The sequence below is a fragment of the Carassius auratus genome, unplaced genomic scaffold (assembly GCF_003368295.1).
Source record: "Carassius auratus strain Wakin unplaced genomic scaffold, ASM336829v1 scaf_tig00214575, whole genome shotgun sequence".
NCBI lineage: Eukaryota > Metazoa > Chordata > Actinopteri > Cypriniformes > Cyprinidae > Carassius > Carassius auratus.
In genome coordinates this window covers 615,743-630,409 of record NW_020527719.1, presented here as the reverse complement: position 1 = coordinate 630,409, position 14,667 = coordinate 615,743, and the positions used below count along the sequence as shown (strand labels likewise).

At 36.8% G+C, this 14,667-nt stretch overlaps 2 protein-coding genes across 2 annotated transcripts; one reads left to right on the top strand and one right to left on the bottom strand.

The window, feature by feature from the left end:
• On the top strand, positions 1 to 6,793 carry LOC113092366 (Hermansky-Pudlak syndrome 1 protein homolog). Its single transcript, XM_026257950.1, has 18 exons — positions 1 to 132; positions 665 to 786; positions 984 to 1,118; positions 1,343 to 1,485; positions 1,630 to 1,738; positions 1,817 to 1,977; positions 2,093 to 2,192; positions 2,271 to 2,340; positions 2,463 to 2,518; positions 2,773 to 2,925; positions 3,163 to 3,342; positions 3,561 to 3,637; positions 3,927 to 4,055; positions 4,151 to 4,216; positions 4,358 to 4,502; positions 4,823 to 4,936; positions 5,030 to 5,112; positions 5,393 to 6,793. The coding sequence occupies exons 2-18, from the start codon at positions 670 to 672 to the stop codon at positions 5,553 to 5,555; spliced, it is 2,001 nt and encodes a 666-aa protein (XP_026113735.1). The 5' UTR covers positions 1 to 132; positions 665 to 669; the 3' UTR covers positions 5,556 to 6,793.
• LOC113092367 (lactosylceramide alpha-2,3-sialyltransferase-like) lies at positions 6,299 to 14,667 on the bottom strand. Its single transcript, XM_026257951.1, has 7 exons — positions 14,499 to 14,667; positions 14,197 to 14,356; positions 13,938 to 14,058; positions 12,266 to 12,591; positions 7,628 to 7,814; positions 7,260 to 7,400; positions 6,299 to 7,099 (listed from the first exon to the last, which is right to left on the bottom strand). The coding sequence occupies exons 2-7, from the start codon at positions 14,328 to 14,330 to the stop codon at positions 6,863 to 6,865; spliced, it is 1,146 nt and encodes a 381-aa protein (XP_026113736.1). The 5' UTR covers positions 14,331 to 14,356; positions 14,499 to 14,667; the 3' UTR covers positions 6,299 to 6,862.

Sequence of the window (14,667 nt, the reverse complement as noted above, 5' to 3'; positions counted from 1 at the left end):
CACACACACATTACGGAAGCGTTGCTGCAGTTCACGGTTTACAACAAACTGTTTGTTATTCTGTGATCTACGAACTGGATTAGGATTCATGCGCAATGATACTCTTCTGTTGCAGAAGTGAACTTTAAAATAGTAAGTTTACTTTAATAAAACATATGTAAGCTAGAAGGTGTAGTGCAAAAAGTTATCTCTGAATCTAATGGCTTTCTGTGAATTAGGCATTATTTGGGTCGTGAGCTTTAGTTTCTTTCTGGAGGAACCGAGAGGTGTGGTGTGGGCTTTTGCTGCAGTTTAAATGCGACCACAGTATCGTCCTATAAGGAATTGTGCGCTTGTTTGCATTGTCTTATTTAGAAACAATTCTTACTAAAAGATTAAGGAAGTACCGATATTAATTTAAAATTCCTGAAATATTCGTTGTCTTACAGAAGCGGTTATCCCACTAGGATTCATGCTGTCCCTTTAATAAATTCAATGCATATATTATTGTTTGTAATATAGGATTCAGTTACAAATAATTAGGTTATTTTTAGGACCATAGGTGTCTTGAGAAGTTTATGAGACTGATTTGTAAATGAAGCCCTGTTAGAATTATGCAAAGCGAAATAAACAGTATACAGTAACTAGGATAAGATCTTCTTCTAATAATTGCATTTGTGTTCAGGTAAAATGAAGTGTCTTCTGGTGGCCAATGAGAGCGCAGAGGTTCTGTTCTACTGGACTGACACCGAGTTTGAGCAGCGGGTTCAGGGGCAGTATGGAGTTTCCCAGGAGGAAGGAGAACGGGTGAGATCGATGTTCAGAATGAGTCCTGTCTGACTTAAAGAAACATGAAACAGAGATCTTTAAACATAGAAAAATATTTAATATAATTATTCTTTTATGATATATTGTGATATGAAATGCACTGTATATGTGTGCATACATGCATGTAAGTGTGGAATATTGAATGTTTATTAATATTATTTTTCATGTGTTCTCAGCTGCCTGCATTTGAGGACAGCATTAACACTCTCTTCGCACCCATCATCATCTCCTGTAGCACCATGGTGGACCGGCTCGGGGAAAATTACACCTCCTTCAGTACAGAAAACAATCATATCTATGTTCTGCATCAGGTAATCCACAGCAAAATGAAAGAGTCATATGATCTAACCTAATATATAAGCCATTTAATGATATTAAACAATATAAATGATTTATATTCTATAGACCCCCCCCCCCCCCCTTTTTAAGAAATAATGTGTATTTTTCAAACTCTCATACTATAACATTCCCCAACTTTTTAAATGATTCAAATCAATCTTACACCAGCATGTTGATGTTGCTCTCTGTCATGCAGTTTGAGGAATGTCTGTACATTGCTGTGAATGGAGACGGAGATGAGACCGAAGAGGATTTGAAGAGGAAGATCTTTGTGATGAAGAAACTCACAGAAATCATGTTTGGCATGGTGACGTTGAGTGGTTCCCTCTTGAGGAAAGAGTGAGAACTGCATTTTCAGTTCAAAACCAGATTGTAGTATATTAGTACAACTAGTCTCATTGGATTTCACTTCACATTATTATTATTTGAACTGAAACCTATGCAAAAAAAAAAATTAATTAATTAAAATGTTTTATTTGTCAGATTGCGTCCTCAAGATACAGAGCAAAGGAACCGCTTATGGAAGAAGCTACGAAGCCTCTTGGAAACATACAGCCGCTTGCGAGAGAATGACCAAAGCTTTTTAGTAGAGGTGTGTGCAAGTGCTGTTTTTTAATTAGTTTCATGCTAGTTTTAGATCGTGTATGATAAGTTTTCTGCCTCTGTTCAGGCGGTGGAAAGGTTGATCCACCCGACCCTTTGTGAGCAGTGCATTGAGTTTCTAGAGCGTCGTCTGGTGCAGCAGATCAACAGCAACATGGACAGAATGGGCGAGGAGGTGCTGCACGCTTTCATACTGGTGCACACCAAACTGCTGGCCTTCTACTCCAGGTACAGCATACGCTGACTGAGACCATGATGTTTTGACCTCAACATCAGAAGGAGGTGACAGTATTGTGCCACAGTGAACTTTGAAGTGATCTCCGATTTCGTACTTCTTGTGCAGTCGAAATGCCAGCAATCTTTACTCCTCTGATCTCCTGGCTCTGATCATCCTGGTGCAGGATCTCTATCCCAGCAAAATCAACCTAGATGACACTTCTGAGGTTTGATATCTTTTGCTTATAGTCACAGTTGTTGTTTTTTTTCTTCATTAAGGTCTTAAATGTTTTCTGTATTCTTAGGAGTTAGAAAGCAGTTCAGTTCCTGAGGCTTTCTACACACCTGAGCCCTCTCCTCCTGAACGGGAATCAGGTGACAAAAATGCATAAACTCTGTATCTAATGCAGTGCCATTAGGATCAGTTTTCTGAAATGATTGGTGGTATATAATTACAAGCTGCATGTGTGAATATTTTTTATGTCTTTAATGCATAGTCCGACAAAGAAGTGACAGTCCACCTGTCTTCCAGTTTGTTGATCCTGACGTTCAGGTGAGCTATCTGTTTTTCCCTCACTGTAATACGATCTGTTTATGTTCAGCAGTTTGTAAGTCAGTATCTTAAAACTTTTTGTTCTTCAAAGAATCCTGAAAACAAGTAAAACAACCCTTTTCCTCAATTACCTCAAGTAAATTAAACACAAATCAATAACATAAATCGTACCAAACATTCAAGCTTTGTAAAGATAGTGTATGATGTGTATTTATAGAAGAGTTTCTCACATATGTAAGGTCTTCTGATTTTAGATGGCAGAGGACAGTCTGCAAACTCTTGAAGCTCCAATCCCTGACCCTTCAGCCCCATATAGGGTATTCCTGGAAGCCAAAGAGTGTCCCATGCCTCACTCCATGTATTGCCTACCCCTCTGGCCGGGAATAACTCTAGTGCTGCTTACCAAGGTGATTATAGGTCATTATTAGACCTCTAAAGCAAAGACAATTTGCACTGTATATATGTCTTGTTTTTTTTTTTAAGAGCACATTTGAACAGGCACTGTTTTTAATTCTATTGAAGCACAGGATGCTCTTTAGGATAATTTTCAAATCATGCTGACTAACACAATCATGTAGGTTTTACATAAATGTGTGGAGTTGCTAGCTCAATTTAAAATTTTATTTACACATGCATATCAACAGATTCCCAACAGTCATGTGGCAACATCTGTATGCTACTTCCTGGAAGCTTTCGTGAAGTTAGAGAAGAGGTTATGTGAGGGCCACGAAGGGGCTGCGGCCATGCGGGGTCAGCCCTCTGTCCAGGAGCAGCGGAGCAGACTGGAGAAGTTAATCAAAACCTGGGCCGGCATGGACATTCAGGTCAGTGGACAACAGAGCACACACTTCATCAGATCCACTTTACAATGTGCAAGAACTAGAGATTTAAAGTTGAATAGTTTTTCAGTTCTGAATAATTCTATTTATTAGCATTGTTTATTTCGTTTTGGAAATGTATTGGTCAGAAATGGTGGGAAGCTATATTATTTTTATTTTTTTTATTTTTTTTTGAAAACTCGACTCTTCATTTATATATTCAGACCTCCCAACTTCAAAATGCGTGGACAGACTTTAAGAACAAGGCGTTCAGCAGATCAGGATCTGGATTCACAAGAGAGTAAGTGCGGTTCTCTTTATTAATAAACTACAAAACTCATTGCAGGATAAATTCACTCATTTGATCTTGGGTAAAGTCAAAATTAAATTAAATTAAAAAATGAAATGTATGCATTTAGCAGACGCTTTTATCCAAAGCGACTTAGTAAATTAAGGCTATCAATTTTTACCTTTATCATGTGTTCCCGGGGAATCGAACCCCCAACCTTGCGCTTGATAAGGCAATGCTCTACCAATTGAGCTACAGGAACAATAAAATAAAACGTGACCATTGATCTGTTGTTTTGCAGTTTGCTGCCCTCTTGTCGAAACATGAAGACTCAGTTGTGTGGAGTGTACAGGCAGTTTTTTGCAGCTGATTGCATGGGCAGTCAGCGATTGGCTCCTCATCTTCAAGAACGAGCTCTGAGCATGGTCCAGTATGTCTGAACATACACTTCAATAGTACTGAAGGATATTTCTTTTAATGTGCCTTAACGTTAAATAAAAAACATTTCTCTTATATTTGTTGCAGAGAGAAGTTAATGGACTGGAAGGATTTTCTGCTGGTGAAAAGCAAAAGAAACATCACAATGGTGTCATATCCTTTTTTTTCTACCATGAGTATTTTGTTTGCCTATCCTCCCTTTGATCGATTTAGATGGGTTGCATTCACACTTCAATCTTGAATCATTCTTCTTTTGTCATGTGACATTATTTTAATCTTTAACCATGGTCTCACATACTTGGAAGAGTTTCCAGGTCTCATCCACTTTATCTACGTGGATCGTTCAAATGGTCAGATGATTGCACCCTCCCTAAATGTGACCGATCGCACCGTCTCCGAGCTCGGAAAGGGACCACTAGCTGACTTTGTAAAGAAAAAGGTGTTTTTGTGCTTCTATCATGCAATATTTATTTTAAAGATATCAGCACATTAGAACGATTTTTGAAGGATCGTGTGACCCTGAAGACTGGAGTATTGATGCTGAAAATTCTGCTTTGTGTTACAGGAATAAACTACATCTTAAACTATCTTAAAATGGTTGATGTAAATTGCATTAATATTTTGAAATATTACAGTTTTTACTGTGTTTTTAATCAAATAATTGCAGTCTCTTTTGAAAGAGACGTCTTTTAAAAAAAAACATTTAATCAGTTTCATTAGTTACTGTTTCTATGGCATTCTCAACATGATTCTTTTCAGGTTTGGAGTCTTGTTGCAACAGCACAGCGCTATCTGCAAAAGGGTTACGCCACCGTGACGCTCCGGGATGGGGATTATTTCTACTGCTACTTCCTGTGGTTTGAAAATGAAACGGTAAATGGCTGCTTGCGTCATCTTTACAGTTGCTAGAATATATCTAATGAAAAATACATGGTCAGTGCTGATGAGGTTTAAATGTTTTGACAGGGTTACAAACTGGAAGTGATAGACATACCCAGCTCCCCAGATGATAGTGCTCCAGTAGGAATGCTCACCTGTGATTATTACAGGTATGACATTGGATAATGAAGAATTCACATAGAAAGGATTTTCACTCAGAAATCGCTTGTAAATTACACAAAAGGTTACAAAGCAATGGCTAGTAGAACATGGAGTAAAATGTTACATTTTGAAATGGAAGAACTAAAATATTTTCTTGTAAAACATGATGAAATTGGAACCCTAACTCTTATTTCTAAACATACTACATGACACCTGCTGAACTTTCTTTAATTCATGTATTAATTCATGCATTTTATGTCTGCTCTTTTTGTTTTGATGGCGTGATAGGAAGCTGCTGCGGTATTACAGCAAAAAACATCAGAATGATGTGGTGAAGTGTTATGAACTGTTTACTGTGCATCTGGGTGTGATCCCCAATGAATATATTCTTCAGCACTGCAGTCAGCTGGCCCGTAAACTGTGGGAGCCCACCCGTATCCCACTCCTGTGACCCACACGGCCCTCAAAGGATTATGGTCCATGCAGCAGTGTTCACTTTATTCATGATCTGTAACCTACGTGGAGAGTTTTCTAAACTTTCTGCACAAGCACTTCATTTTTTTTTTAAGTAATTGCAGAAAATATTGTGTCAGTAACCAAACACTGCCCTTCTTGTACTTGCAATGAAACTGAGTGTAATGTGCAAGTGAACGTTCTTAAGGTGCTTATAATGCAGAAATATGTCTGCTATTAACAGATTATTTTTGTAAAACCAGGACCAAATAATAAAAGAGAGCACTCCTTTTAAAAATGTCATTACCCAGATTTGATCAGGTATCTGGTTTAGCAATGTTAGTTAGCAGATTTACAAAACTGTATTTGAAAAAATAATTGAAAGTACAGTCTTAATAAATAAGTATTAAAAGTATAATAAATAAAGATAAAGCTGAAATGTACAATTTAAGTCTTAAGCATTCTTAAAGTTTGTAGTTTTGTGTATTTTTTGCGACTTTGGTGCCCCCTGTAGTTAAATAAGTGTAATTCACTGTCGGAATTGCACGTTTTTTTTGTGTGTGTGCCATAAAGCAATCCGCCCTTTCGCGGAATTCCGCAACCGAAGAATAAACAAAAGAGCGTAGGAATAATAATAATAATTTAGCCATTCGCCTCCTCATTAGAAGTAAGTGAAGCATCAGAATGATTTTGAAACTAATATTTCAAAGTAAAAAATAAATAAAAAATACGTACACTTGATTCAAGGAAATAATTTTAATTTATTTATGCAGCAGTCATAAATAGCGATTTCTGTCCTTCACACAGCTTTTTTTTATCCTCTGCACTTATGAAAAAATATGATATTTCACTGAACTGATTGTTATTACTAACAGGAATATGGCATTTATATTTTGTTATCATATTGCTTGTATTTATACATAATGTTCTGATAAAAAGTTTTTACAAACTATGTCATCAGTTTTCGAAAGAAAAATAAATAGTAAATAATCATTTATTAAGATAAACTCTTTTGTCATCCTTTATTAAGCTGTATTTAAACAAGCTATAATGGTAGCTTTGGTTTTAAAAGTCATTTTCACTTGTTTTAAAATGCCTTTGTATTTTATTGTATGCTATGTCAATGTTGTATTTTACCCAAAAATGGCAGTTTTGAAACATTTTAGAATTATACATCGAAATGATGAGATTGATCCTATTGTTTTTTTTACATTAAAGGTTGCCTGTTTAAGTCCAGCTCTCTGGACTGTTTTCTGCTGTTTGTTATCAGCTAACTTTTAGAAACATGGGAAGTTTCTGCAGTCGTCACAGTGCACCAGTGAGGTCTCGCACCACTCCAGATTTGACCAGCTCCCGCAGAAAGATGGTCTCAGCGCTGACATCGTGAACTACCTGTGTGTTCATGGCATCCATGCGGATAGAGCCGTAATAATGCAGCAGAGCTCCAGGGTGCTGCAGGTCGTATCCAAATCCAGCCAAACTCACCTCATCACACATCTGCAGGGCCAGAACTGCTGCCGTTATTCCCAGCGTCGGCACAATCTAACAAACAAAACATGAAACTGACTTCAATTGACAGTGCTCAGTGCAGATTTAGAAGAAGGCTTCAAAAGTAAAGACAGGGAAGAGAATTGAATTGAATTGAATTGAAAGATGGTTATAGTTTGAATTTGCACATTTGAGAAGTCATCTTCGTTCTGACCTTTTTCTGTTGCTCTGCATAGGTTTGCAGCACTTGTCCAGTCCTGTACATGATTTCAGGATTTAGGATGCGGACATTTTCTGGTTGAAGAGGTATCGAGTCTATTACATTCTTCCAGAACCACAATTTAGACCACCAACTCTACAGACAGAACATTTTAGAAATTAAAAATGGTACTTTTATTTGAATTTATGACCATTTGTTTTAACATTAAGGTAATCTATATACTAGTGCACTCCCAAAAGATGACCAAAGCATTTCAATTTTACAGTCCCTCTGTTTCACGGACATTATATATAATAAACATCTTTCATTTAATATATATATAGAATGAGAATATACTTTCCAAAAAGTTCTGCGTTACTCACCAAAGGCTCTTTGGTTACTACAGAGATAAGCCATGCTAAATCTAAACTCTTGAAAGCCACCAAAGCCACCACTTCAGTACTCTTATATTCTTGTGACTGGGAAGGAGCCCCTTCTGGATAAATGAGTCGAATGGTAGTTCTAGATCCGGCATCTTTTTCATATCCAAATACTGGAGCATTGTTCACTCTGTAGGTATGAAGAGTAAAATATTCCTAACTATACAATTCGTTTGGGTGAGTTAATTTTCCTTGCAATCGTAGAATGATTTTTGAAGGATCATGTGACACTGAAGACTGGAGTAATGATGCTGAAACATGACTTTGCATCACAGCAGGGGTGGTTCTAGGGTGAGTGGAGATCCGGGGCTTAGCCCAGAAAAATCCATGTAAATCCAAAGATTTACCTTATTTATAATATACAAAAACAATAAAAACAAATTTAAAACATTTTATTTAAAGTATTGAGGAAAATACATTTGCTTTTTGCAAACAAAAATTAAGAATTGCAAAACAAATGAAACAGCGCGAAAGCAATGATTTTGCAATACATATTTTCCATGATCATATCTATTAATTTATTTGCAACTCTGCTTTTATTTTGAGTGTCAGTCTAGTTTGAGCTTGCAATACCATTTTTCCTTTGCGCTTCACTTTTCTACACGTCTCTTCTTCTTCTTCTTCTTGGTTTTTAACGGCGGCTGGCAACCAGCGTAATTAGGTGCATTACCGCCACTTCTACACGTCTCTCTTTCTTTTACTGTCTATGTCTCTTTGTCTATGTCTCTATGTCTCTTTGTGGCACCGTTTTTGACGTGGGGGCGGGGTCAATGGACGGGGGCGTGTACAACATGCCTCCATGGAAGTGACGTCATCGGCCCGAGACGCAGCTCACTGATCCAGGTCCTGTCATGATGAGCAGAGACTTTCGACTGGATCGTTTATTTTTATTCAGTAGCATTTAAACATTCATGTTTTGTTTTATTTATTTTATTAACATGTATGTGTATTAGCAGCATTTGCTCAAGTTAAAGAAGTTGTTAACATGAACATCTGCTGTTTATTTCTCTCGATGTGCACACTCATTTGAATAAGTTCGGGAGTTCGTAGCGGGATCGCGAATCATTTGAGTCCATTTGGGGATCGCGAATCATTTGAATAATTTCGGGAGTTCGTAGCGGGATCGCGAATCATTTGAGTCAGTTTGGGGATCGCAAATTATTTGAAACAGTTCGGGAGTGCGTAGCGGGATCGCGAATCATTTGAGTCATCTGACTCCAGTTTGGTAGTTGGAGCGGGATCGCAAATCATTTGAGTCAGTTCGGGAGTTCGTAGCGGGATCGCGAATCATTTGAGTCATTTTGAGGATCACGAATCATTTGAGTCAGTTCGGGAGTTCGTAGCGGGTTCGCGAATTATTTGAGTCAGTTTGAGGATCGCGAATCATTTGAATCAGTTCGGGAGTTCATAGCGGGATCGCGAATCATTTGAGTCAGTTTGGGTTCGTAAATCATAGCTGTATATGGATAGGCATTTGTAACTAATTTAGTAGCTAGTTATAATTACATTTTACACGCTTGCTTAGGTGTGAAATGTGAACTGGTATTTTTTGTTTTAATGATGTGCCTTTTAACAGTATCAAGTATATTCAAAAACTAAACAAATCGTACCTAAAAAATGCATGCATCTAGGCTAATATAAATTTACATGATGAAGTCATACTAGTGCGCGTGTTCATTTTGAGTGCGTTCTTTCACTGCATTATACGGTATATTCAAATGAATTTATGAATGCATCTGAATGATCACAAAATTCAAGATATGAACCCTTTGTGCCAAAAGGGTTCTTTCTTGTCATTATAGAACCTTTTTAGCATGAAAGGTTCTTTGGAGTTGAGTAAAGAACCCTATGGTTCTATATAGAACCCCAATGATCCCTTTCTTCTAACAGTTTGTTGTCATAAGCAGGGTTGGTTCTAAGGTGAGTGGAGATCCATGTATGTGACTTTTTATTTTAATAAATCAGAAAGATTTACCTAGTTTAAAATATACAAAAACAATAAATGTAAAACATTTTATTTAAAGTTTATCCCTTGTATCCTGACACATATGCTGATGTTGTGTCTCTATCTCACTTTTTTTTTTTTTTTTCTCTGTCTCTGTTTTATTTTATTTTCCAATCCTTTTATTTTCCAGTCCTGACTGGCTACACTCGTCCTGGTAGAACAGGGATAAGAAGCAAACATGAAGCAGTGCACTGACATACTCTTACTCTATAAAGATATACCGGTCAAAGGACTTTATCTCTGTGTTTAAAGCCAAGTATAATTATAAACGCAGGGCTCTATACACTTATATTTTTGAAGGAGGACTTACACAGCACTTACAAATTGCATAAATAATCATAAGAAGGTTAATGTATCATATATACAATTTGGAATAGGCTACTGAAATATGAAATTATGAAAAAAAAATTAGAATGGTACTTTGCCACTAGGTGGCGGCATGCCACTGCCTTAATGAGTGAGTCGGTCAGTCATTTAATCAATGGATTCGTTAGAAACGGATGATTCATTCAGAAAAAAAGTGTGTGTGTGTGTGTGTGTGTGTCCCCTACAGACTGTGCTGCGCAACCGTTTACTGTTTGATGTTCAAAATGTGACGTTAAATCAGACACAATTTAAAACCGAAAAATAAATATAAAAGTTACAGATACCTGAAGTAAGCTGTTGTATTTTGGCATTCAAGTGTTTTGGCTGGGGGGTTTTACTTCCTTTTTTTAAAGGGACAATAAGTAACTTTTTAGGTATTTTATTATCTAAAATCAATATTTTTATTCATAAATATGCCCTCAATGGTGTACAAATACCTATGCCAATGTTTAAACTAATCCTTGTAAATGAAGAATTTATTATCTTTATATACATGGGACGGTAGGTCGACGGAGGCTTCCATGTAGTTCCGCCATCTTGCAAAACTATAATAGCAGAGAGGGACAAAAAGTACTAAGCCAACGCGTTTCCACAGCGCGTTTTCGGTCAGAGCCAGAAACGCAGGTGCAGAGCAGTGAGAGGCGCTTGAAACTGCACCGGCAAGTTTAAAAGTCTGGATTGCATTCTTATTATGGACCATACATATGCCGCGCCACAGGAGAAGAAAACATCGTCGCCAAAACAGTCAAAAATAGAACGTAAAAGGAAACGTGACCATAGATTACAGAAAACAAGAGTTAATGTCGGGGAAGCTTTTTCTAGGTGGAAAGAGCTAATGCTTGATAAAGATTTCAAAAGAGACGCTGAAGTGGCCAGTTTTCTTCTCGACAGGTAAGTCAGTGTTACAGTCTATATTATAATATTTTTTTTATATCTAACAATGCATATAATTCAGAAAATATAACGAATAAATTAGACATAACTACTAATTACAATATTTCATGTTTTCCACAGTCAGTAATTCATACTGTAACATTCATTTGTTAGTTGTCATGTTGCAGTTTGTTTGAAATAACACACCTGTTCACCTGAAGGAAAACTCGACGAAGTGCTATTAGAATACATCCTGTCAAAGCTTTTTGGTACATATCGCCTACCGTAGATGCAACGCGCATTTGAAAAAGCGAGGCGCTGGAGAGCAAAATTAGTTTGAATGCAAAATACAATTTCACCACTAGATGGGAGTAATTCCTACTCAGTGTCCCTTTAAGAAGAAGAAGATTAATTTTGAAATATCCATTTTAATTTTCGAATAAATTGATCTAGTAAAATACTAAACGCCAACAAACCGCCTGCCTCCAAAAGATCTCACTTTATTGGCTGGATCGTACAGACGCTCATCGATGGTTGGCCAGTTTACATGTCAGTTAAAAGCACTAGACTCAGTGGGCGGTTTTCGTCGGGTGTGAATGACAACGCGTACTTACTTGGGTAAATTTACAGACACTGTGGACTTGAGTCGAGAGATATTTATTTATTTATTTAAATTCTAATATAAATTACTTTATTGGGCATGAAAACTCATTGATGACATGGTGGTAATAAAAACATTCGGGGCTTTACTGAAAACATTCGGGGCTCCAGCCCGCTTAGCCCACCCCTAACGCCGCCCCTGCATCACAGGAATAAATTATATTTGAAAATATGTGACACTGGACCAAAAACAACCTTGAGTTTCTTGGGAATATTTTTAGCAATAGCCAAAAAAAACATTGTATGGGTCAAAATGGTAGCTTTTTCTTTAATGCTAAAAATCATTAGGATATTAAGTAAAGATCATGTTCCGAGAAGATATTTAGTAAATTTCCTACTGTAAATATATCAAAACATAATTTTTGATTTGTAAAATGCATTGCTAAGGACTTCATTCGGACAACTTTAAAGGCGATTTTCTCAGTATTTTTATTAGGCTACCCTCAGATTCTCGGGCAATATTTTCCATATCGTACTATCCTAAGACACCATACATCAATGGAAAGCTTATTTATTCAGCTTTCAGATCTGGTATAAATCTCAATTTCAAAAATTTGACGCTAATGACAGGTTTTGTGGTCCAGAGTCACATATATTATCCAAGTTGTAAAAAGATTTCACAGTATTATTTTCTTACTGTATTTTTATCGCCCATATATGTTTGTTAATGAACTAACCTGATGATGATGTTGTACTGGTCTATATGAGGTCCAAGATTTTTGCCGTGTAAAATGCCACCGCTTCCAACCACCACGCATCTCCTGCAGGTCTCTGAGCCAGTGGGCACAGCAGTATAAGGCAGGGCTTTCAGGGCCTGAGCCACCATCTCCTCACTACCCTGCAGACCCAGAGGAGGAGGCAGTCCCCAGTCTCCTGTGCCGTTCTCCAGGAACACGGGAATCTTCAGAAGCCCAGCGGGTATAGACATGGTCCTCAACCTCTCCACACTCCAGCCGCTGCGGCAGGACTGAGACAGCAGAGCCGCTGACTGGTTCAGAAGAGCCTGAGGTGTGTACAGATGAGACGGGTTTACAACATTGAGTATCAGAAGTAATTTAATATGAATTAGTTTCATGACTTATTTATATATACACTACTGTTTAAAAGTTCTTAAGAAACTAAGATTAAAAAAAGCTTTTATTTAGCAAGCATAAGACTTTTATAATGTTACAAAAATGTGTATTTCAGTTAAATGCTGCTCTTTTGAGCTTTTTGTTCGTCATTGTATTAACGAAACATTTATGTTTTAGGGTTTACACAAATATATTAAGCTGCACAACCTTGATAATAATTAGATATATTTCTTGAGCAAATCAGCATCTAAGAATAATTTCTGAAGGATATTATGACACTGAAGCTTGGAGTAATGGGAAATTCAGCTTTGCCATCACAGAAAACATATGACATATTAAAATAATGGACTTATTTCAGTATATGTTATCTTTTCACAGTATTACTGTTTTTGCTTTATTTTTAATTAAATAAATACAATATTGGATAGCATTTTTCTTTCAAAAACATTTGCATATAACTGTTCCAAATCTTATTAACATTAATGTATATTTATTTATTTGGCAAGTTTCATAATTCATGAATTATTTATTGAGTCATTTAATGATGTTTACTTATTAAATCCCCTATAATATAAATCCTTTATAGCTCCAACATAAGTTAACAATAAACATGTTTACAATATGAAGAGCTATATATATATATATATATATATATATATATATATATATATATATATATAATTATTATTATTATTATTAATTCATTCATTTATTCATTCATTAATTTTAGGGGTAATAATAATGTATGTAAACTCCACATAAATTATCTGAAGAAACAAAATCATCTTAACAACACATACACTCTAAAAAAATGCTGGGATAAATACAACTGAGCGAATGGGTTACGGCACAGAAGGTTGGGTTAAACATTTAACATTTAAAGGGTTAAACATTTGTTGGGTTACACATTTAACTTTACTTGTTTACTACTAAAGATCACTTTTAGATAACACTTGACTTTCCTGCCCTGTCTCAAGTATTTGTAACCCAGATATTTGTTTTAAAGATTTTTTGAGGCCTAAAAAAATAGTTAACTTGGACACAGTTAAATTAAGTCAGTGTTTGTGAAGCTTTATATAATTAATCTCACTAAATTAATGTATGGCCATATCAGGCGCACACATACTGTGTACAGTTGAGTTTACAAATCTTCTCAATTCTGCAATAAATTCAAAGTGGTATATCAAGTCGCCTTGCTCATAATAAGTAAGGTCACGCTTTCTTCAAATCGACTCAATTCTTCAGTTTCATGTGATCAAGCGGTGAATGAGAGTACCAGAGTTTCAGCAGAACTGTCATTCGTCCAGATGGGCTCTGGGGCTGGCAGATACGCAGGAACGAGAATGGCCGAATAACAGCTCAACAACAGAGCAATGCTTAAAATGAAGTTGTTCCTCCTGAAAACATAAAACAGCGTTTCAGAAGCTCTGTGCTTTATAGGTTTTAAAGGAATGTGTCTGTACAGGTCATGAAATCTCCAGTGCAGCATGTGAAAGGCAAGCATGTGTCACAGTGCTTATCTCGGACAAACCCACCGGCTAAGGAAGAATTCTCTGGACTCTGCCCTGCTGTGTTGGGTGGTTGGGCTCTCCAAGCTGCTGGCTTCCGGTAACAGAGGAACGCTGTCTTCGTCATTATCGTTAACACTCAAGTGTTTCAGAGTCACCATTTTTTCAAACCTATCCCTAACTACACCTGTCAGGAAATATGAATTGAGGAATCGCAGTTTGTTGATTCTGTAGAGTCAATGTTTGACAACCTCCGCCAACGTTCTCCATTCACAGCACATTTAATCTAAAAGCTTTATGCTTTATCTATGATTTGTGTTGCTTCTTACCTCTTATTTCAGCTGCTGTCTTCTTTTCCCAGGAGTAGCGATAGAAACATGTCGGAGTTGTATTGAAAATGAGCTGCGCTTTTGTCCCTTTCACTCACTGCCGTGTTTTGTCTCGTTCTGATCCCTCCTCACAGTTAATCATTTATCCATCTCAGAGGCTTCTCTTTGT